Below are 25,012 nucleotides of genomic sequence, written 5' to 3'. Positions count from 1 at the left end.
GCATCCAACCTATGGCTTCCAAAACATGGATCTTGATCTGGGATCCCTTTTAGACTAGAAATTGAACATCAGATACCAAAACCCATAAATGAGCTCAAAAGCCTATGTCTTCAACACTTGAGGATAATATAACTATTTTGCTTTGTTAACAGGCATCATTTTTTAAAATGGTAACTTATACCACAGGTTTGCTAGAAAATGATCAATTATGTTCAGAAACACTTTGGGTCCTTGTAGCTGCAGATGAGTTTCTGTATTGGAACTGAACAAAATCAAGAGTAGAATCTGTCCCTCCTGAGTCTGTAGACAGATGGCTTTAGTACCTCTGCTGCTATTAAATGCTTTGATAAGCATTACAAAGGGAAATGTAATTACACTCCTAATCAAGAAATTGTAAATTAATCCATATTAGAATTAAGATTGCAGGACAACTTCTGAAGTACCTCTCATGGGTTTGTTATGGTATTGTACTGTGGTATGCATATATGTTGTATGATACTCATGAGTGGTGTTTTGCAAATAACTGTTAGCAGATGTGCAGAATAGCAGTCTTTAGGAACAGACTGCTGATTTCAAAGAGATTCATCCTTTCAAGGGAAGCTTCTGGCATGGTGGGTGTCCTCTTGAAATCTTCCAGCTAGCTGACTAATATTAGAGTAAAATATTCATACAGGTGATTATAGATAGTGGGTTGTGTATTCATAATTCTCCGTAGTTTAGATGCTATGCAGTTCTAATTTGATATTTTTTGCTTTTGTTAGCCTCGATGTCAGTGAAAGAGATTCTGCAAAGCCTAGTTGATGATGGCATGGTGGACACTGATAGAATTGGAACTTCCAATTATTTCTGGGCTTTTCCAAGTAAAGCTCTTCATGCCAGGAAGCGTAAATTGGAGGAGTTGGAGTCTCAGGTAAATTTATGAAAAATACTTGTTTATCCAAATGGGTTTGTTTTTCTTATACCCCCTGGTCATTCTCGTTTATATCTCTTGTGTACAAATGTACATGCCCACACACAGAGATTTTTACTATAAGAATTATCTGTCACACGTGGTAGGATGTTCTCATTATCTTACTGTCACATCAGAAAAATGTTGGAAGTTCTTGTTGGAGCTTGAGAACACTTTTTATCTACTTGGTGCTGAAAGTATGTTATTCATGATGCAAAGTGTCATTTAAGGACTCAAAATATTTAGGTAGCGTATGGTTTTGTGTCTCTTACATAATGTAGGCCATCCTGTGGTAATAATGTAAAAGTCGTGAGTGCTGAAATGCATAAACTGAGTAAATGTGGCAGTAGTTTCTCATTATGGCCATTGTGCTTTCCTCTCTTCTTTATCTGTGGCTTAATTTGTGAGCACTCCTGTAATGCCATATTGTACTTTTAGTAGGAGAGAAGAGCAAATTGATCATGAATCATGGAATCAAAGAATGAATCAGGTTGGAAGGGACCTCTGGAGACCATCTAGTCCAATTCCCTGCTAGAGCAGGTTCACCTGGAGCAGGTTGCACATCATCACATCCAGGTTATAAGAGAAGGAGACTCCACAACCTGTCTGGGCAGCCTGTTCCAGTGCTCTGTCACCCTCAAAGGAAAGAAGTTTTTCCTCTTACTTACATGGAACTTCCTATTTGTGCCTGTTGACTCTTGTCTTCTCACTGGGCACCACTGAAAAGAGTCTGGCTCCATCCTGTAGACACCCGCCCTCACAGTCATCTCTTCTCCAGATGCACAGGCCCAGCTCCCTCAGCCTTTCCTTGTAAGAATAGTGCTCCAGTCCCCTCATCATCTCCATAGCCCTCTGTGGACCCTCTCCAGTAATTGCTTGTCTTTCCTGAATTGGGCAGAGCACTCCTGATGCAGCCTCACCACGGGGGAGTAGAGGGGAAGGATAGGCTCTTCTGCAGAAGAGCAAGGCATCTTTTGTTGCAGCATTGCTGTTCTGTTGGTCTGGTTCTTAACTACTTCTTAGGAACTGTCTTTCCTGCTTCTTCTAATGGGAGTGGGAAAGCATCTGTTTTTCAGTTTCTTTGCAACGGGAGTATACAATAACAAGATCAACAAAATAGATTTATGAGACCATGTGGTGTGATTGCACCACAACACTGCCAACTTTTCCCATGCTTATTTAGCATTATAGTCTTTCATCAAAGAATCATTTGAATTAATGCAAAATTATTGGTAGCATCTGAACATTTTTACAGACTTTATTTTCTTCAGGCATAGCTCTGGTATCATCATTGCCTTCTTATGTACAGTGTTGTCAACTTCAGCTACTTCATTATATTTATACAATTATATCAAGATAATTTAAAAAAAAAAAGTTTTTTTCCCCAACTTGAATTGAAAAAGGAGTTTGATTTAACTGGATATAGTTGCACTGTTTTCAAGGATGGACTTAATCTGGCACTACTGAGCTTAAATTAATTTTTAGAGTAGTAACAATGCACTGATTCTTACTCCAGTGAAATTTCATCTGTCTGAAACAAGAGATTAGTTTAACTCTGCACTGATTTAGAACTGAATTTCCTAGCAAAGTTACTCAACTTACTAGTATATTCACGAAAGTGTTAGACTAGGCTATTTATTCTACCAGAACATAAATGCCAGCTGAGCGATTGAACAAATACATGCCAAAATTCCGTCTCTGTTCACCAAATGGTCTGAGGCTACTGTCTTGTTCAATGCAAATAATTTGCTCTTGTGAATTTTCTGTTGTTGCTCATACTCCATATTATACTCAAGCAGCTGAATGAAGGAGTTGATTGGTTTTCTTTGCCCTTGGGCCTAGTCTCATCATGAATTTCAAAGATAATTGGTCAAGCAGGTCTCTCGCATACCCTGATGAATGTCTTGCAGAATCCAGCTAATGTGCTCCACCATAAATATCCTGGTGTTACCTACAAAAATATGCTGTACTGCTTTAAATGTACTTTTACATTATTAAACACAAAACCATCTATTATTGTGGAATTATAATAAGCATGTAGTTACTGTATTGTAACATCATTTTATGCTTATTTCTGTGTAGGAAGTAAACCATGCTGATATGGACAGTTTTGCAATGTAAAACTATTAAAAAGAAATATTTTTTTACCAGACCCTTATTTGCAAACCAAGTCTTGCTCCTTGCATATGGGCTTATTGGACTCATGTTATGAGTCTTTTAAAGTACTTCTCATCAGAAAAGCGAGTTAATGAATAGACTTGAAATGTTTCAGCATTTCAGGGAAAAGTATTTTTACTAGCTGAACGTAACTTCCCTGTTGACACAGTGGAAAGGTGGCATTTTCAATGAATAGCTCTCTAAACTTTTTTACAAGATGATAACAGATTCTGTGTGTGAGTTCAAATTAGCTGTTTTGGTGTTTGTAGTCTTCTTGATGTGAACACATACAGATTTTCTTAAGGGTTTCTAAACCCAGTCACCACGTATCACAAAACTTCCTGTCAGAACATGTAAAGCAGAGGAAAAAAGTCAGCTATTTTACCATTTCTGTTGCATGTTGCCTGTCTTTGATCATTCCTGTATACAGCTTTTGGCATGCTGAGAGATATGCCTCGTTTCTGTGTCTTGTCCAGATTGGTTGGTAACTGTGTGAGTTGGTCTCCTTCTTTAGCAGTTAAAAGCCAGAATCAAGCCGCCTTACTTAAAGCATGTTTAAAAATCCAGCAGTTCAGTTCATACTGCAATTAAGGCTTTTTACCAGGAGACAATATGTTTTTTTGCTGAGGGTAAATAGTGAAGAGAAAGGAGTGATCCCTAATGCTGAACTAAGACATTTGAAAATAATTTGGAGGAATAGAACAATCTTCTCTGTAATGCAAATCCTTCTGTTAATTCATATCGCTGAGGCTTAGGTTTGACAGGTTGGACCTGCTACAGGACCTTTTGCCTGCATACTTCAGCATGTTCTAGCCAAGTTGCTCATACATTCTGTATCTTACAGAACTTGTGATTGTGGGGAGGCTGGTTTGGGAACTGTTCTTGAAACAGTTCTTTTGTTTCAGATTTTTTAGTGATTAATAAGCCACACCCCAATTTACTCAATAGCAAAGAAGTCTGACTCAGTATTCATGATGAAGAGCAAGCCAGTTTTGCCCACATGTTTGAAGTTGCACTTCACAGGGCTTCTGGTATACCCTAGATTTTTTTTTCTATAAGGATATATGACATTATTAGTGTGATCCCTTTGTGCAGAGATATGACAATTAAAAATAATGCTAAAGTTTCTTGACAGCTCCCCTCCCTGACCCCATCTTTCAGCTTGCTTTTGTGGGGGCAGGTGTTTGGAGAGGGGCACTAACCCCTGAACTTATATATATGGCAAATTTGTGCTGATCTAATTAGGATTAGGATGTTGGTGCTGCCCTCTAACCCAGAGTTACTGTTTGGACTTCTTCCTGTTTTTCTGAAAAGCAAGGACAGCAGATGCTTCTGCTGCAGTTTTCTCCGATAGCTCACAGAGTAAGAGAATTGCTAAGTAGGTGCCTGTGGAGTTTGTATTGATTTGGTTTGCAGTGACATGATTACTCTTAAAGGTTTATGCCTTCTACCAGATGCTTGTTCTTCATCTCTTGGTTATGCTTATGCAGCTGTGAAGGGGACCACTGAAAAAATGAAAGAAGTTGGAAGTTGCATTGTGGTTAGATGGGTTTATACACACATTTGGTTTGTTTGCATGTGGAAGTTGCATTTAGTTAGATGGGTACAGCTATGAGATGGTGAAACTATAGCAAGGGTGTGGACTGAGAAATAGTGTTTTAACAATGTTTATAAGTGAAGAAATTTTTAATGGAACCTCACCTGTCCAGAGAACTGTGGAAGCTCTACTGACGGGGTGGTTAGGTTGTGGGTTTTTTCCTTTAATAAGAAAAGGTGAAAGGATACGGTTTTATTCTTTATCAGTATTTTCCTGTTGTATTCTGAAGCTTTGAATAACCTGTGATCAGTTATAGTTAGATAAAATGAGATTTTATTCTCGGCATAACAATATTGGATGCTTGGGGTTTTTATTAAACTAACAAAGAATTTGACTTACACAATGTAACAGAAAGATCATCATTTATTGGTGATTCCACTGCTTTTTGTTGATTGTGTAGCCTGCATAAAATGAGGAGACTGGAGATGAGCAGCTCCAGCGTATTAATGACAGCCATGTTCAATCTTGGGCAAGAGCTGCTAATGTATTTCGTACAATTAGCTCCCTTGTGTATTTGGGTTTTTGTATTGTTCTGCTGTATGTGTTGTTGCAGAAGGGACATGAATGTGAAGGATGTGTTACCTGCTAAAGAGGAGAAGACATGTATGCAGCCAAAAACTTGACAACAGTGTTATCGGGTAGGAAATGGCCTATCAATGAGTGAGGAAAAGAGAAACCTTTCTGATGTAGCCTTAGTATAAACAGATTCAGTTTAGATTTTCTTTCATTTTTTCATCTGTGTCTTGGGTAAAACACTTGCAACTGTTTTAGGTGATTTAATGCTGGCTTGCATTTTGCTTTGTAGTGGCTTCAATTAAGCATTAATTGAAGTAACTAGTAACAGTGAGCCTTTGTCTCACATGGGCTGATGAGTCTGCAAACCATGATCCTCAGAAGCCATGAGGAGTGTCTCATCTCCAGCACATTGTCTGCCATGGCCAGTGTGACAGAGGGCATCTCAGCTGGAGTTGCACAGGGCAGGTTTAGTACTGACACAGCAGGGCCTAAGGGAGGCAGAAGCAATTTCAATGGTCCTTGGTGACACTGAAGAGTGTCTGGCATTCAGTATGACAGACATATATTTTGAAACCATAAGGTTACAGAGGATTGCCATAGCATAATGTAGTACTTTTAGCAGATAGGGACCTGAAATACCAAGTACTTCAAAGATGTTGTCGTTGTTAGTGTAATTATTGAGAGTACTGGGAGCACTGTAGTCCAATAGCTTGGGGAAACAACCAGTTTGCTTCCTTTCTTCAGTCTGGTGTTTTAACAGTTCATTTCACTGTTCAGTTCAAACCTGTTCATTTCACTGTGTTATTGTTGTTTGTCTCACCTTATTTCTCCTGGTGTTGCTTTCCTGAGGGTTAATCTTTAGTATTCTTAGACTTTGCAAGGGAAAGTTTAACAGCAAACAGTATTAGAGCTGCTGTTCCAACTGAGAGCAGGATGGTGTCACGTTGCACTGCAACTAAGATTGAACAGAATCTTTGCGAGCAGGATACAGGATGGACTTTTCGTGCTGTTTCCTGTGCTTGCATCAAAATACTCATGAGTAACAGAGACTTGAGAGTTTCTGGCAATTTTTTTTCTCCCACCAAACATTGCATTGGGCCAGTGTTAGTTAAGATAAAAAGGATTAGTTGATGTTTCATTCCTGAAATCCCTGCCCTAGGGTTGGTAAGATGAGGGATTTTCACTTCCCAGGACTCACATATTGAGCCAAGGGAAGTATTTAGAAGTCAATACATCCTAACTCTCATTTGGCAGCTAGTTTAAAACAAAACAAAACACCGAAAAACCAACATGTTGAAATAAAGTGACTTCATATGTATCAAATTGATTGTACTTATGAGCATTGAAAGATGAAAAGCAAAAGGATTTATTTTAGTAAAAAAATAACCTAAGGCAATGCTATATTAGGAAATGCTTATGTTAGGAATGCACATTGTTTGAAAATAGTTAATGGAGAAAAATAACCATATTGTGAGTAATGTGGCTTGAATCATCCTGTAGATATTTGACAACACAACTAAAAGGAGAGAAACATGTTTGTTTAGAATGCACACAGAAAATTTTGAGTTTTAACTACCAGAAAATTCTTTCAAGATGCAGTTTGGGTTTATTTCTATCCTTTTAGGTATATTTTTCCTCCTTAAATACTGTGACTGGGTTACTGCTTGGGAAGTTGTTAAACAGAGTCTGCTTGAGACCACTGACTGAAATTCAGGAAACTTCTGCTGCCCACACTGTTTCAGTCTGAGAAGCCTCTTCCTTGATCCATTTGATTCACTCAGTTATTGGGGTATTTCCACACAGTTTGATTGATTCTGGACTGCAAGTAGGTACCGATGCTCAGTGGTGGCTGGCTAAAAGCAATCCTGAATGGAGGTACAAATCTGTGGAGATGTCATTTTTAGTGAGGAGTAACAGGCCTGATGGTGCTTGGAGTCGAGTGACATTGCTGAAGCTGCTAGACAAGATGTGTGCCCTGGCTGCCGCTTTGAATCAGCAGGGAGTGCCTGCAGGCCCTATTGTTGTGAAGCAAGCTTTTCACATCGCTTTGTACCTCAGCAGATGGTACACCATTGGCCCTTAACAGAGCTCCTTGCATACCTCAGGTCTCTCTTGCAATTTTCAGCCTCTGATGGGTCTGAATTCAGGATGTCAGTGGGGTTTTTGTGCCTCGTAGAAGTGATGAGCTATCCTTACAGGTGCATGTGCAACACCTTTAGAATCCATGACCTAATGCTTTTGATAGAACAGGTTATTTTTTTGGGTGTAAGATTTTCACATTATGATAAGTTGAAAAGCTGTAGTAATGCAGTATTCAGTGTGTTTTTAAAACAACTTTTTTCATTTATCGAAAATAAAGGACTTGCAGGCATAAAGTGTCTTAAGGTTTATCATGATTTTAAGCTTTGCTGAAATACCTTTTAGAAAAGCTTAGCGCTATCTTTTTGTATATATTTTATTAATGATAGGGAGTAGGTGGCATAGTTAAAGAATTGTCCTCTAAAACAGAGAAGTACATCAGAACTTTTGCAACTAATGCCTGTGACTTGTGTTAGGAATTATTTATTTAGGCATTTTTCTCATTCATTGATTAGATATATGTATGCTTACAATTTAATTTTACTAGGTTGAAGAAAATATAATAGGTTGTCCCTTTCCAGGAAAAATAAAAGTCTAATTGCTAAAGACGTCTCTCTTTTAATGCCCATTGTAAGGCCTTGAGCAACCTAATCTAGTGGGAGGCATCCCTGCCCATGGCAGATGATCTTTAAAGTCCCTTCCAACCCTTAACATTCTGTGATTTTTTTAATACATAGGCAGGATCCCAATGTGTTGACTAAGCTGTTAGAGCAGTCTTCCCATATCCATGCTGGGCCTCCCCTTTTCCCTCTTATTTGAGGACATGTCATTTAGCTTTCTCCTTACTTATTTATTTAGTTATTCTTCCTTGGGTCAGCTTGGCCATTTTGATAATCTGCAGCCCCAGTGTGCTGGGTGATTCCATTTAATTCTGCCTCACTTTTTTTTTTCTCTTGCGTAGTATTGACTCTCCCAACAGAGGCAATTAGTGACCCCTCCCTGCTGCAGGCTTTCACTCACCTATACACTTTATGTGAACTAAAGGACTAGACTCATAAAGAAAAGGCCCACTGCAAAACTGGTATGGAATGACTAGTTAACATCATACCATCCAGAGGGAGCTGGAGCAGTGTAGAGCTCCCTTTAAAACAAGAGGCTGAGAATTTGCATCCTTTAAACATTGCAAATACGTTGATTTTATCTATGCTGGTTTGTTTGTTGATCCTGTAAAGCTTATTCCCTGGATTAGTCTCCTGGAAAATGCTAATAACATTTTATTTGAACAGTCCAGGGTTTTCGTTACCTCTTTGCATCTTGCACGTGAAAAATGGTGATGCCTTGAAATGATTCTGAATTTAGTAAGTCCTAAAATGTCCAGCAGAGAATACTCTTCTAATGCTGTAACTTATTAGAGCCTTCTGGAATTATGTTTTATGGCATGCTACAAAGCCCTGGAGATTATGCTTAGTTACTGCTGTCATGGCAGACTTCTAAAAATACTCCGGAGGCTTCTGTTAGAATTAAGCAACTTCATAATTTGGTGTTCATTAGTTGAATTTCATGCTTTTCCTTTTACTAGCTGTTCATATGTAACTAGATTGATGGCAACTGTGAAGTGTAGATTTCCCTTTCCTTCCTTCTGGATGAGCATAAGGTAAAATCGGCATGATTTAAGAGCAATTTTTTTTAAAAAACGCTGCCTCTGTAGGAACTCTAAAGATTATAAAATAGGTTTGAAGAAGATTCCTCTTATATTAAAAAGGATATATCGTTACCGTCCCCCACTAGTGTATGTTATATATTCCTCCTTATATAATGCAGGAAAGAACAACAGGTTTTTCAAACAGTGTTTTCTGTGAAACTGTCAGTTTTTTGGGTGATATAATCTCACAGTTTACCTTTTCAAAGAGGCTTGCATACTGGCCCTGACACTGCAATGAAATTGTTAATCTGAAATGAAAAGAAACTGGGAGTAAACACGGGGCTCGCACTCCAGAAGCGCGGTCAGAGCTAACACAGACGCAGCCCTGCATGTCTCCCTGTGCCCCACAGTGGGCATGGCAGGTGTGAGTGACAGTTCAGCATATCAACAGAAACCCAAGGAAGTTTAAAGCGTTAAGTGTTCTGTGCTGTCTGGAAGTTTGCCTCTGCTATAAGGCCAGGAGCTTTCAGCCTAGGGATAGGGCAGAGGCAATACTACTTTCAAAGCTGGATTTGATGGACACAGTTAGTCATAATCCTATTTAATTTGAACTTTGACTTTCACCTTAAAATCTTGTAATTCAATTAATAAAGCATATTTTATTTTAGAAAATTAGCACACATGCAGAAATAAACTAACAGAATGCAATTATAGAAGTCTCCCTTCATAGCATTTTCTTCTTTTGAAAGGAATTAAAAAAATAATTAGAAAAAAAACAGTATAAAACCAAAATGTGTGAAGTTATTTTGAACAGGGAGACTTTAGAGGAAAGGTCTTCCTTATAACAGCCAAACAGCTCGTTATTTTTGAACACATGGTAATTCCATCAAAGACTGTTCTTTGTATCAGGAATTGTTGATGACTTGGTTATCTGTCTGAGCATTACTTAAAAATGATGAAATTGGCAGAAGGAGTGAATTTGTAAGACTGCTGTCAAAACTCTGAAATTTGATAGATGTATTTTACTGACGCTTTTTATTTTACTGATAATATCTCAGTGTAGAATTTGGGCATTTTTAAAAGTCTGTGGAATAAAGTTTGATTTGTTTTTTGTAGTCTTAAAGCAGGACTTGAGCTCAGGGAATATCAGATGAATAATGTGTTTTATCTTGGGACTGTCTGTATTTAGTCCCTGAAGGCATTGTCAGTGTATAGCCCAGCTGCTTAGGATAGCAATCTTTAAAAGCCCTTTAGGGAAAAATTAAAACTTTTCTTCTTTCTCTCCCTTTCTTTTTAAGGGAAAATGTTTTTCAATGTTCTTTTTGCCTTGAACAGACCTGTTAACTACCACCTTGGACTTCCTGGGTTTAGTAAATACACTAATATGTAGTAACAATTATATCCTTCGTGTCCAGGTATTCAAATTTTCTATAGCTTTGTCAGTCATGTGAATGTCTTTCGAAGCTCTTTCAGCTCTCCTTGTTAGACTACTTGCGTTTGTGAAACAGTGTTGGAGAATAAGGTGTTTCAGCTGTTTTTTTGTTGTTTTGGGATGGGTTTTTTGGGGTTGATTGGGGCATACTTGGTATTTGTTTCTGAGTAGACAGCCATCTGTCCCTCAGGTCGTGCCAATTATGCCAACTCTGAAAGCAGCCAGAGAAATTCAGTTCTTTTATTCAGCCTGCACAACTGTTTCTTTCACCTTTTGTCTATTAAGGAGGTTGGCCTGGGGTGGTTTTTTTCTGTTGCATAACTAGTACTTATCAAATGGTGTTGCAAATGAATGAAGCAAAAACAAAAGCTCATGACAAGACTTCTCTTAGTAAACTTTAACGTAATTATTATGGCAAATCTAAAAAAATTGAAAATAATTGAATTAAAAACTAGTTTTAATGTAAAGGGGTTTACTATATAGGAATAATCTTTAACATAATTAAAACTAGCAATATAAAGCTTGTACCCAGGTGGATGAAGGTTCCAGCAGAGGGGGAATTCCTCACTTATTTTTTTCTAGATAACCCACATTCTATTTTATTTACCAAAAAGAAAAATGACTCCTCTCCTATTCAATATGACCTGAGAATAGAGCCATGCCTAATTTACCATGTGATACTTCATTCTCACTCTTACGTGTTAGCATGCTAAGTAAATCAGGATTATATGACTAAATTTATTCTTGGAATACAAAATTGATTATGTTTGTGGGAGGGGCAAGTAAGTCAGTATTACCCACGTGAATACTCAAGCAAAACACATAAATACTGCTTATGAGTGCAAAGTTCTAACTTTGGAATTATTATTTTTTGAGAATCTTTGTAGTGCTTAGTTGTAAGGGCAATTGAATGGAGACTCTGATACTTATTCAGTTAGTTCCCTGAAAACCCCTTCATTTATTTAGTATGTGTGTCTGATACTTTTTTTTAATCACTGACATAAGCTACAGACCTAAACCAAAAAAAATACCCACTCGTTACCTCTTCAGTACTTCATTAAAAAGACAGAACTTGCACACTGGCAGGATTAGCAGTATGATATTTTGGAACAGGTATTATTCACTTTAAAAAACCAGTGCACCAGCCTTTCATTTTGAATAGCAAATATAATGTGTTATGGGTCTCTTTTTTCTCCAGAAAGTTACGTTTATTCCCTACTTTCTCCCAAGTTATTGAATTGACTCTTTCAAAGATTTCATTTAAAATGAGGTAATCTTTACGTGGTAACATTTGTAGTATACATAAAGAGAAGAGTGTTCTGGGATTGAACATTTTTCCAGTATACCTATAATGCAGTATTTAAGAAAAAAAGTTCTTATGAATACAGAAATATGGTGGGCCCTAACTCTTCTCTTTTTCTACAGTCTGTTTTTCATCCATTTTATGGTGTTCTCTTACTGAAAAAAATCTTGTTTATTTTTCAGTTTCTGAGTTCAAATTCTTATTCCAAATTGCTTTGATCTCTACTCTTGTTCTTACCTGTATTTCCGGAACTATTTCAGTCTCCTAGTTGCTCCTTCTAAGTCCCAGCAAACACAAAGCACTACTTCATATTGCTGAAATAACTTCGAGTGACTTGGGGTAAGACCTTGCATGCAGCTTTTCTCTTCCTTTCACAAACATTAAAAGAAAAAAAAAATAGATCTTTTAATTGTATTTACATAACAAGTGTATGTTTGCTGTCTCTGCCTCACTAAGGGTGCATCGCATCCCTGATTAAAGTCCCAGTGGACCTGGTAGCTGCTCCTACTATAGTTCAGTTCACTGGATGGGTTATATGGAGAAATGACATTTCACGGGTGATGCACTGCATCCTGAGAGCAGAGCAGAAGCTGCAGTATTGCAGGCCACGGTGGAGCTCTGTACTCTGCTGTGACCACAACTAGCTGACTGAAAAGTTTGCTTATGTCTATTTGGAGGCCCTTGGAAGTATGTATTTGTGACTATGTACGTAAAAGAAGTAGCTGTATGCTTACTTAGTGTAGTACTTTAGAAAGCAGTTCTGCATTTCAATCTGTTACCCTTTGGAACTTTTCTTCCTCTTGAAAGTTTTATTGTTTTAGTCAACAGTAATTGCTGAGTGGTTTCTTTTTGCAGCATTCTGTGCCTTTCTTCTTACGCAACTGGTCTGTTTTCAATATTTCCAGGTTGTTCTTTGGCTGTTAATCTTTGCATTTTTGCTCTCTATATATTATTAGGCTGCTTTTTGGCTTCAGTTTTTTTGTTATCTGTCTTTAGAATCTAGAGGAATGCTTTGAAGTACTTTCTCTCTGTGCTGTCTGTCAATTCCATTTAAGTTTTTCAGTAGTGGGTTAGTGTTAATGTAGGAAAGAAATACACCTACCAACTGCAAATATCACCCTAAAACTCTTGAACTCCTTTTGTATAAGCCAAAAGAAAACTAGCCTTGCCTTTAGCCTGAAACAAAGCACAGTGAGCTTCAAACCTAAAGTAAATAACTTTGCAAGTTACAAAAAATTAAAAAATGGATGTTTTTGTTCTTTTGTAGTGCCACAGTGAGTGGTGCTCACAATAGCGGTAGTTTTTAATACCATTTTTGGTTGAGTGTTTTGGCTGAAAGAAAACCAAATGTATGATATTTCTCTTTAAGACCATAGTGACAGTGGGCTAACAGCTGTGAGTGCTCTTGGTGGTTAGCATATGAGACCTTGGTTTGATTCTTGTCCACTGAACATACTCAGAGTATGTGTTTGCATGGCTTACATGAGGTTTGTAGATATTTTAATATGCTAGTGAGACAAGCTACATGTTTGGTGGGATAATGGTGGTTAGAGTGGTTAAGAACTAGGAACCAGAAGGCATAGAACCAACAAAAACTTTTGCTGGAGAAAAAAAGAAATCGTTTTTTATTCTAGAATAAAAGTCTATCAGGCAAGTTTTGAGAAGGAATAGAACTGAAACTGCTGCTGTTATGTGTTGGGGTTAAATGTTCCTTTTCCAGATGTACAGCACTGACTTACTGAAGTGGAACCCTGATATTAATGTGTTCATAGTATATTATAAATTATGTGTGTACGTCTAATCTGTATCCTTTGATACAAACCAGATCCCAAGGCCTGTGATGGAACTGATGGTTATCATCAGCACGTAGCACTTTCCACACACAAACTGCTGTACAAATGTATGGCTAAACATTGGGAAGCCTTTGCAGAGTAGGAAAAATCATCCCTTTGGGGGACTTTGGATTGAATTAATGTCTAAGCTAGGCCAATGGTCACTTAATTGACCACACTGGTCTGTAAAATTAAAGAAACTGTTCCCCAAATCTCCTGTTTTATAGATGTTAGTTACTTTCTTCATTAAACTGTCTTCTTGCAGGCTCCCACAGTGTTGTGAAAACACTGAAAATACTCTTGTGAAGAATCTTTTTAACTTCTTAATTTTTAATTATTTAGTTTCCCCTCATTCTTTGAACAGTTTTCCCCTAAATGATATTTTTGCCACTTTCTTGCATCTTGCTTAATCATATGCTGATTCAGAGCAGTCAGATAGACTGGAGACATGACGCTTTCTGTACTTCTTTTCCGTACCTGGTCACTTACACTTGTGGCACAAAGTTGTTCATGTGTCAGACCAGTCATCTCTTTCAAGAGACATAGAGGAGAGACAGTCTTTTTCACTAGATCAGTCTCACTGCTCTTGGCAGGAGTCACATTTCTCTGAGTCACATTCTCTCAATGTCCGTTGAGAAATTGTTTGCCAATTCCCTTGAAAAATGTCCCAAGGTTGCTCCAAAGATGGAAATATTCCATCTGCTACTATTGTTCTTTGCAATCAGGCTTTTCTACAACTGGTGAGTGGGAAAGTAAGTTACCGTATTTGTCCAGATGTCATCCTCTGCTATCATGCATACACAACGCTTGCAAATTCTGCTTTTTCTTTTATTGCCCTATAACCTGTCAGCTGTCATCTGCCATTTGCCCTTACCTTTCAGTTAAGTATTGTATCATCTGTATACATCCTTCCTCAGATTCCTTTATCCTTGCTGATTGTCTTTCCTTCTCTTATTACAGTTATTTTCAGCTGTGTTACCACCTCTGTATCCAAGCCTTCCTGCTTCTCCCTTTGTCATAGATTCCTTGCACAGACCCTCGCCATCTGTTCCTACCCTTTGTATCCTTGTCCTATGTTAGCTTTTCTTCAATATCTTGCCGCCTTCAGCTATTCCTTTCCTTATCCTCATCTTTTGTTTGTTGTCATGGGGATAGTCACTGTGACTTCCAAATAATACACAACGAGCTGTGGTTTCATTTTGTTTTGTAAATTTTTTGGTTGTGAGGACAATTAAAAAAATACAAAACATCCAAAAAATTAAAATCTGTGAGAGAAGAAAGCAAAATCTTAAATAAGATTGTGTAAAAATTGTCTTTGCTTTTAGGCAGATGAACCTCATGGCACAACAATCTTGCGTGTTATTTAGGTGAGAATCTAAGAAATGTCTTTATCTCCAGAGTTTGTCATTAGTGTCTCTTTCATGATTAAATTATGTAGAATATAGAGGATCAAGAAAATAATAAGATGCCATACTGTGAAACATGCTTCCAAGCTGGAAACCAGGTTTTATGACTTGCAATGCTCTGAGGGCTCCTTCTGTGCATCCATTTTAGTGAATGCAGAAAAATTCCTTTAGAACTTCATAAGTGTGAAAAAACAGGGAAAACGACACCTTTATGGCCTCTCTTGCAGAGAGCGTTAGCTTCTTCTTTGCACTTGTGGTATAAGGGCCTAGAAAAGCTCCTTGTCTTCTCTACCTCCTCTGCCAGTTTTGTTTCAGAAAAATTCTTTGTTCAGAGGTGCCAAATGATGTGTGTTCTGGCGTTTGTCTTCCCTGGGCTTTGTGAACTGCAAACTGCACCTGAGTCCTTGTCCTCTTCTGAACTGTATAATCCCTCTGTTTAGTATGGCATAATGTGGGGACTAACGCACCTAATTTTTTAAGAATTTGGAAAGCCCAGCAGGAGTACTGTTTAGCTATCCACCAAAATTAAGACGTTGATGTACTTCAAGCCACATACTGAAACCTACACTGTCTCTGTGGTTACTCTCACTGAGAGCAATAACTAAATAACTGGGCATATTTTTCCTCAAATTATATATGTCTTACCATTAGTATATTTTCTATGTAAATTGAAGAAAAACTAAAACTTTCTTTTAGAAAGGAAACTTTCTTATCTGTATGTATGCTTACACATGCATGAACACAGAAAGAGTAATTATATTCAAAAATTGAACTATAAAAGGAACCACTAAACCCAGTGAGCTGCAGTTGGGCTGGGTCGTAATCTATCTGGACCACAAGGATGGAGTTTCTTTTCTGGCTTTTCTGTTCTGGCTGATCTCCAAGACTTGGCAATAAGCTCTGTCTGATATTTGTTATGCATTTACTTTTAATATGTGTTTCTGAAAATACGAACCGAACATTAATTTCAATAGAAATTGAAGTGACTATAGGTCCAAAACCATTCAGTTTGCTTTGTATGAATGGGGCCTTGGTGTTTCAGCTGCATGATATAAATGATATGGTTAAATTATCAAGGCTAGGGATTCCAAGAAATGTCTAGGAATGCTTTTCCACTCAGTGGGATCCTCAGTAAGAAAGGGAATGTAGAAGTGGAGGCTTCATGTGAGGGATTTTGGGTTAGGGCAGAATAAAACCTGGGCTCTGACAGCCATCCTTGTTTTCACAATTAGTCTGATATACTAATGTTCTACCTGACTGGTGCTTGGAGCATCTTGAAACTAAACCAGAAAGTACTTAAAAAGCATGCTATTGTTTCTCCTTTGTTTTTTCTTTCTTTTTTTTCCCCTTTTGTATTGATTTCAAATGCAGTAACTGGTTTTCAAACTATATTTTATTACTTCGGATATTTTTAAATTCTCATTCATCTCATTTAATATTTCAAGGGGCTTTGTCCGATGCTCTGTATGTGTCAAGTCATATGACCTGCTCAGCTAAAAAAATTTCCAAAGTATCTCTGGAAAACTGCCAACTAAATTGGAAGGGGCTGGTTCAAGACGGGTGGCAGGTTAATGGAGAGAGATCTCTCTTTCCAAATTTATTTGTCCTGGAATAACAGGAAAACGGAAGTATTCACACCAGCCCTGTGAGATGTGACTTCTGTGAGATTCCTCTACCTCAGGCGTGAAGGAGGAGAACTCTGTGAGGTCTAGGAGTGTGAGGGAGCACAGTAAAAAGGGGCCATCGCTTTACAGGCCTTTGAGCTATAGAGGCTTCTGTTCACCAGCATGTAAAAGGGATTGGGGCCATGCCAGTAGCATACCAGACTTTGGGAACACCAGTGTCAGCTGCTGAGCAGGTGGACCTGCTACAGCTTTTGTCACTGCTTCCATTGAATAGGGAGAGCTGGAAAAGGACCAAAGGAAATCATCTAATCCAAGGCCTCCATATTATGGAGTCCTTTGCATAGAGATGCCAGATCATGGTATGGCATGATTTTGGTCCCATGCTGAACATGAGAGATTATGTGCTACCGTAGCAAAAATTTCTTAGACTTTAAGTTGCTTCCTGTAATTCTTCTCTGTGGTTCAGAGCCTCGGATTTATATTTGGGTGCTTTTGTGTTTATTTTCTGTTTATTTTTATTGCATAAGTTATAAATATATGTATCTTAAAAGGGTATATCCACTTGTTTATTTAAATATATTAATATATATACATATTTTATAGGTATATTTAATATATGTTACTGAAAAAGTTTGATTTTGTTCTTTGTTTCCTTTACCAGTTTGCTGAAAGCAGTCAGAAAAAAGAGGCTTTACAAAAAAGCATTAAGAAATCAAAAATTGGACGTGAAGATACTGTAAGTTGCTTTGAGGGGGAGGCAATCCTACAAGGCAATAGGGCTACAAGTATGCACTTCTTGGAAGTAGTAGTGTAGTCCTTCCAGGTACTTTCAGATTTAAAAATATCTTAAAACTTGAACTACCCAGAGGTATGTACCAAAGTCGCCGATGATTGCTGAACTGCCAAATCTAGTAACGACAAATTTAGATGTTGGAGTTGTTTTTTTAAAACTTATTTGTAGTATAGATTGCTAAATTACTGTTCTGAGCAGCCATGTAAGCCTGGTGCTCTTTGCACGCTGAAGCTGTTGACTCTACAAAATAATATTTAGGCTTTATGTTTGCTATATTTATGAAGCACCATATTAGTTAGAAATACTTGATATGGTGTTCTGTGTTGCAGATTTGCACTGCAATGCTCTTTCTGAAGTCCAGTAAATAAATGCATAAAACAGGGACAGCCAGAAGCTTTCAGGAGGAATTGAATTTTGTAGTAAAGTGCCAAATCTTTGAATCCAAACTGTTTTATAGAAACACTGTAGGTTTTTCCTATGTATGCTTCCTTTATCTAGTACGTAATAGAGTGAAACTTGCCATCAAACTCTGTTGAAGTCTCACTTTCACAAATTTAATTAAAACTTGCTTTTTGCCAGTACCTTTAACGGTGATTCTTTATGCATCCTGACCTCTCACACGCAGTGGACTGTAATTAGGGAATCGTGGGTGGGTTTCTGACAGTTGTGCTTGTCATCTTTCTAAATGAACTGTTCCAGATTTGGTCTGCTCCAGCATGTGTCCTGCCCTACAGAAAGCTATTGGTCCTGGAAATCCTGTTCTGGCTGATGTTTCCAATATTTTGGTTCCTGATTATAATCAGGAAGAAGTCCTGAAAAATCTAGATCACAATGTAGGTCTCTGAGTATCTTACCTCCATACCTCAACATCTGGAAACTTTTGATTTCCATTCATTCTGCATTTTCAGAACATGCTGAATCCACACTGTTGGCAAAAGCACTGGGAATATGGAATATTGGGGGGAAAAAACCCAACAAAACCTAATCAAAACCCCACCCCCATGAACACCTCACACTGCTGGGCTGCCGTGGAGATTTCCACTGGTAAAACACCTGATGGTTTACAAAACTAGTGATATCTGGCTCTTTTAGGCTACCCAGTGCCCTGGCATGAGTTATTTGAGTATCAGCCAGTTACAGTGTTTGTAACTACAGACTGAATTAGAAGTATGTGCTGAGTTGGCTGTGGGAGAGCTCATGTTGAGTCAGTGTCTGCAGATTCTTATTGATCGATAGAACCTTTGAGGTTGATATTGTGTACACTCCCAGCAGACTACCATGTCATAAATATCTGAGGTTATTTTTGAGACCACTGCTCTCAAGTGGTGTGGGCAAATAAGAAAAATAAATTCAGAGGGTGTTCATACACAGATATCAGTTTGTGGAAGGGTAGATGGTAGGTTTTTCTGTAATGCTGTCTTTAATTACAAGACTAGCACTCCTAAATACTATTCAACCTTTAAGCCCAGTAATTAAGAGATCTCTTTGGAGTTTGTCAAATCTCATTGAGTTCAAAGGTTGTAGAAAATTGTTCTTTTGTTTATCCATTTTGGCCTTAATTTTTTTTCCTTCCAGTTTGTACTGGATATCGAGTGTCACTGAGAATTTTGCGTAATAAAATAAAATGCTCAAGTGGTTCATTGACAGAAAGCAGTAGTGAAAGCAGCTTTTAAATTTATGTATATTTTTAAAAAATGTTCTGTGTGATAATTACTCTTTTTAACATTTGTATTTTTTTGTGTGTGTCTCCCAACATACTTTGAATCCTCAGGCAGAACGTGCAGCTCTAATGGAGGAACTTGCTGCCCTTCGGCAGAAAAAAGAGCAGCTAAAGGCAGAAGTAGACAAATACAGAGAATGTGATCCAGATGTTGTTGAAGAAATGCGTAAGTTGTGTATTGTTTAAAGTGATCTTTTGTGTGAAAAGGTCTGCACTTCTTTAGCTTAAAATCTGGTGTGCAGAGGTTAGTCAAAAACTAGCTGCTTTTCTTTTTAAAGCTGAGCAATACAAAACAGTACACAGACCATTTCTTTTTATGTTCTGTTATATTATATATGAGGGGGTTTGTTGATATTTACTCTGCCAACAACTGAGCAGTTAACAAACAGTCCCATAATTAAAATACTGATGCTTTAGACTTAATATCAGGATCATTCTTTCTAGAACCATATTAATTCTATAACTTGTGCTGAACCCTAGAATGTGTGTAGGAAGAGTAGTGTCTGGTTCCCACTTACCTTCAGTTCCATGCTGGCAAAACAGGTACTTACTTTGTCTTATCTATTTAGAACATAAGCATTTCATTAGAGATGCTTAATTATCACATATGAAAGTATGATATCACACTGTTGACTGACTGTACTGTCTCTGACATGCTGGACTTTGATTGGAGTTTCTAATTCTAATGGAATACAAGGAATGATGAGTGACTTTAATACTTAATACAAAATTGGGCACTGAAATGTACTTAATATTCTGATCCTTAGCATGAAAAATGAAAAGCATGCATGAAATTTTATTGAATTTTCTCTACTGCAACTTTCATGTTTTATTTATTAGGCTCTTACATTGCTACCCAAGCAGCACTGCATGTTGCTGTAATGCCAACATGCTGCTACAGAGTGATGAGAAACAGGCAGAGTCCTTTTTCTGAACAGATATGTGGCTGAATCTTCCTCTTTCCTTATTCTTCTAACAAAGTCCACTGCTTTAGACATGTTCTGAGAGGAAGCCAGGAACATAAACAGTGTTGGCAGCACACACCAAATCTGGACAGATATTATTTATTTTGAGGGGCTGTGACATTTTTTGTCAGCTGTGTTATCTTTCCCTAAGGATGTAATGGTATGCCAGGGAATAAGCAAACTTGAGACCTGAGGTTAGTTACTGTGCTGTAAATCCCTTGCTGCCTGCTCTCCTGAGGACAAGACACATTCCAGCTGATTCCAGCTGTAAAAATGAGCGAGGTTAGGCAGATACTGACAGCAGAGGGATGTGTAATGTCAGGTATTTTAACTGCTGAGGTACCCTTACAGTAAGCATTGCACTGAATGGTTTGAGGAGCCTCTTTTTTGAACTAGTTATGGTGAGCACGTTCCTGAATAGCAGGCACAAGGGGGCAAATCACAGCTTGAATGCTAGGGCAACTGCATTAGTTGGCAATGTGGAGACTAATATCCAGGAAAGAGGGAAGGAGAAAGAAATGTAATACCTATTTACTTCACTTATGCTCTTGTCTTTTGTTTGTTTGTTGCGGTTTTTTTTGTTTGGTTGCTTGGGGTTTTTTTTGTTAAAGTATGTAGAAGGTCCATGTGAACTTCTGTGAGGGAGGCATGAGCAATTAAGGGAGTTGGTGAGGTTAGCGCTGTTGCAGGGGCAAATGCAGTAGTGTTTCAAAATTAATTTGTCCTTGACCTTTAATTTAAAAATGGTTCTGCTTCATTATATGTTTTGTCAGTTATTATTGAACTGGTAGTGCACATCGTTGCTGGCAATGTACGAGTGAATAAATGGTCATGTCAATTTGGGGGAGTTAAGGTCTGTGTCAAAGCTGAATGGAATTTTACAGGCTTTAAGGGAAAGAGGGCAAGGGGAAAAAAGGGTTGGGGGGTATTTCTCTTCTTTCAGAGTGCGGAAAAATGCAAAGGCAAAACAAGCTGTAGGAAGTTATGGGTTTTATTGTAAGAAGGCAATAAAGAATCTCAGGCAATGGAAGGCATTCAGCTAGACATAAAAGTTACGGCTGCTGCTTCACAGAAAAACCTTATAATAAAAGTTACTCATTCACAGATTTTAAAGTATTTTTGAACTGCGAGTGATATGATTTTATACTTCTGTACAATTAAGATAATTGTGATTATTTTCAGTTAGATCACCTGAGCAGATTTCTAACTCTAAATTACCTTATTTTAGAGTCAGAAATTAGAGATGGCGGTTACGTTATAAAATCACACTCTTAAAAAGAGTTGGATTGTTCAATAAAATGTGTTTTGTAATGGGTAGTTCTCACGTTCTACATTTGGGTTTTCCTTCTTCTTCCTTAATGACTTCAACCTCTGAGGAAATCTTTCTGATGTCTAGTATAAAATTTCACTCTATTAATTTCTCATCCCATATCACAGAGCTGCTTTGGTTCTTCTTGTGGTATTTTAGGGCTGTATCAAATTGTCATCTGTTTTCAGTGGCCTTCAAATTTGGTGAATGCTTTCCTGTGTCTTTTTAGTTGCTCATTCCCTCGAAGGAGTATTGCAGAAACAAACCTATTGCACAGTGGTAAGCCTTATTAAAACACACACGCACACACACATATTATTTTCAGGGTCAAAACAAAGTTTGGATGATTCATAGCAAATATCTGAAGACTCAGCTAAAAACAGAACATCTGTCTTGCTTCCTGAATCTTGTGGTGGGAAAGTCAAGTTTGACCATGTAACTAAATATACTATAATGCGTATTCATAAGGGGGCAGATTGGAATACTAAAATACTAACTCTGTTTTTTGCTGACTTCACTGCTTGTTCTCTTCATATCAGTTACAAATGTTTTGCTGTATGGTTTGGCTTAGTTTCCATGTCTTTTGTGTTAGAAGTGCATTGAAGTATAAACTCTTAACGCCTACCCAAGTTTACAGCATTTGAACACAGACTTTCAGTATTTTTATATAACAACTAACTAGAGTAAATAGCAAAAGAAACAAGATTTAGGGCCAGACCACTAGCTACATAATAGTCTGGTTTTGTGGATATATTTGGGTAATGCCATTTTACAGGTAGGGTGTTGTAAAAATAGAATAGCAAAATATGAGGTTTTCTTTTCCTAATGACCTCTGCAATTCAGTGATTGAAGTTTGTCTTTGCCACTTGGAAACAATCTTTAAGACATCTTGTGTGAGTTAGGATTGAGTAATAAATTATTTCTCAACATTAAAGGCAGTAAAACTGACAACAGTCACTGGAAGTAAAAAAAAAAAAAAGTGGCATTTTATACTTCTCTATTAAACTTGTAATCCTGCTTCAGATGGTTCAGGATGGAACCCTTGTTTCTCAGCTTTGAGGCATGTTTATGTAGGGTGGAAGATATTCTCATGAGAAAGCAGCCATTGTAGAGAGATTCCTCCAGTAGAAAAGCTTATGTGACATAGCATGCATGTATGCAGTTGGATACGTGTGATGCTGCTAGATTCTCTAAAGATTATGGTAGAGGACAAAGGCATGATTCATAATGTTCATAATATGAACAGTAGTTCATAATTTCTTCAGATTTTATAAAGTCAGCAGAAAAAGCTGCATGTAACATCAAGATTAACCTGATGCGTAAGTTTAATTCTTTCTGCCTGCCAGAGAGAGATGTTAGGGAGCTAATAACATTTTTGTCATAACTGATTTTATAGAAAAGTTTGTCTGACGACATAACTGTATAAATGATGGCGACTGTACTCTGAGTTGCTCAGCTTGTAACTGGAAACAGCTAAACATTTTTCAATGTTCACTGTAAAATAAACATTTCTAGAATTTCCAACTTCTTGTTCTTTCACTGTAAATAGGGGAATGTTGATTTAAGTTTTATTAAAAGATTGTTGGGTCTTAGCTGTTTGTTTTCACAATAGCTGTGCTTTGGTTACTGTGTGCCTCTGCATAGGACAGCTGTCTCAGAAAGAGTTACATACTGACTGGAGTAAGTGACTTTTGTGTGGTACGATTGCTAATATTTATGGGGCTTGTCTTAGATGTTGCCTGTTAGAATTCCTCTTTAATTTAGCATGGTTTTAGAATGTCCAGTTGCTGATAATTTTTATCTAGGCTTTTACCTTTATAACAATGATCGTAACATGTTTAGACAAGCCGTATTCTCAAAAATTAGCAAACGACCAGATACAACACATGTAGCAATTTTGATGAGAGCCTTTTTACTTTGGCTCTCTTTGTTTATTTTTATCCTGTAGTAAGAGAGGCAAGTGATTCAAATGAATGTGATTTCAAACCACAGATATCCTTTTGACTCTCTGAATGTGTGATCTCAGAGGCATCACTACCAGTCCATTTCAGTGTTAGATTATCTTCTAAAACTAATGGATACATGAAAATAAATTCTGGGATAACATCCAGACTTTACGAAATACCATGGAAATATTATGTTATATGTAGTATGTACTTGAAAGTGCCTTTTTTCATTGTAGATGCTTCAAAAATTTCTAATTCTGATGTTTCTAAACACTGAAAATTTCAGCTTGACAAACTGTTGTGAAGAATTATATCAGGATATACAGACAGTATGAGAAAATAGTTCTGAATTTTTCAGTTTCTTCATTCATCTTAATATCTGAAGGCTGAATGCTGAAAAGTTAATGTTGATTTACCTGCTGGATTTTGTGGGGTGCACAGTTTGGGAGTTGTTTTTTTAGGAGGGAGAGGGATTTTTTTTTTTGTTGATACACTCCCCTATTCTCTTCTGTTATGCTCAAATAAATTAGAAACTTTGTTACATTTGCAGATGTACTTCATGTTACACAAACTTAGTACCAAGTGCTGGATACTTTTGGGGGTTTCTTACTAATACTGGGAATAGTCCCTGTTCCCAGAAAGGAAACACTAGTGAAGAAATTAAATGAAGATTAGACTATCCTGGCTAGTGGAGAGGCTTTAAAATGAGTTGCATCAGTTTTAGTCAAAATTCATCAGAATGCTGGTAAGGGTTGAATGGATTTTATTTTATATTTTGTGGCAAAGATGATTGTTCAGAAAAAGTATCAGAAAGTTTACTTGAAAAAAAGCCTTGTCAGCAGTTTCAGTTATTGAACTAATAAAGTATCTGTTTTTAAAAATGTAATGGTTCACTTGGAAAAGTGAATGCCTACAAATAATTATAAGCCTGGTCTAGGTGCCACCAATATCAATAGGGTGCAGGTGGAGCCTATAGACAAAATGTGTTTTTAATCACCTCTAGATCCAGTATGTTCAGTTTGCAATTAAAGGGATGTTTCCTAGCTGCTGACCAGGAAATATGCACCTGGCATCTGAGAGGCAAGCTGTGCTTTTTACAGTTTATGCAACAATACCATTAATAAAGATCTGTATTTAGAAATTAGTCATTCTGCTGAAGTTAGACTAGTGTCTTCGCTCACATTTATATTAGCCTTAGAGGGTTAAACTAATCTTTCTTTGGAGTGAACCAGACACTTGCTTAAAAGTACATAGAAAAATAAAAATTTTAAAAGCAAGCACTCATTTTTTACTTAGTCTCATCTTTCAGGGTATTGTATATTTAGTGTATTCATCTCTCGAGGATCTGAATGAGGATATGACAGGAAATAGACAATGTATGTTCCAGTATGTAACTTGTAGACTATCTGCTACTAATAAAAACAAAACCACACAGCCCATATGCCCACCCCTTTTTCCTACTTCTTCATGGAGTAGCAGAGTATATATAGATGTGCAGCAATAAGGAAAGAACACATTTACTCAACTAATTGCATCAAGCTAAGAATTTTGTTTTCCTTGCTCTCTGTAATGTTCTTAGAATGGTTTGTCATTCAGTTGGAAGGTTGGCAAATTAAATTACCTTTTCAAAAGGTACATTAAAAGATAAATCAAAATGTTTTCCCTAAACTAAACATAATTTCTAGGAAGAATTAGGAATAATAAATGTACTTCCGTGAAAACATAGTTACATATAGTAACA

The 25,012-nt window shown here is 37.4% G+C and overlaps 1 protein-coding gene across 4 annotated transcripts in view; it reads left to right on the top strand.

The window, feature by feature from the left end:
• MND1 (meiotic nuclear divisions 1) overlaps positions 1 to 25,012 on the top strand; it is a 57,760-nt gene that overhangs the window by 4,091 nt on the left and 28,657 nt on the right. For all 4 annotated transcript variants that reach the window (XM_027676892.1, XM_027676891.1, XM_027676890.1 and 1 more), the window contains exons 4-6: positions 762 to 910; positions 17,200 to 17,274; positions 19,103 to 19,217. In XM_027676892.1, coding sequence (XP_027532693.1) covers positions 762 to 910; positions 17,200 to 17,274; positions 19,103 to 19,217 — 339 coding nt within the window. The remainder of the gene's footprint in view (positions 1 to 761; positions 911 to 17,199; positions 17,275 to 19,102; positions 19,218 to 25,012) is intronic.

The sequence above is a fragment of the Neopelma chrysocephalum genome, unplaced genomic scaffold, assembly GCF_003984885.1.
Source record: "Neopelma chrysocephalum unplaced genomic scaffold, ASM398488v2 Primary Assembly neopelma1_42b, whole genome shotgun sequence".
In the NCBI taxonomy this organism is placed as follows: domain Eukaryota; kingdom Metazoa; phylum Chordata; class Aves; order Passeriformes; family Pipridae; genus Neopelma; species Neopelma chrysocephalum.
The sequence above is the reverse complement of the archived record's forward strand: the minus strand, read 5'-3'. Positions and strand labels throughout refer to the sequence as shown.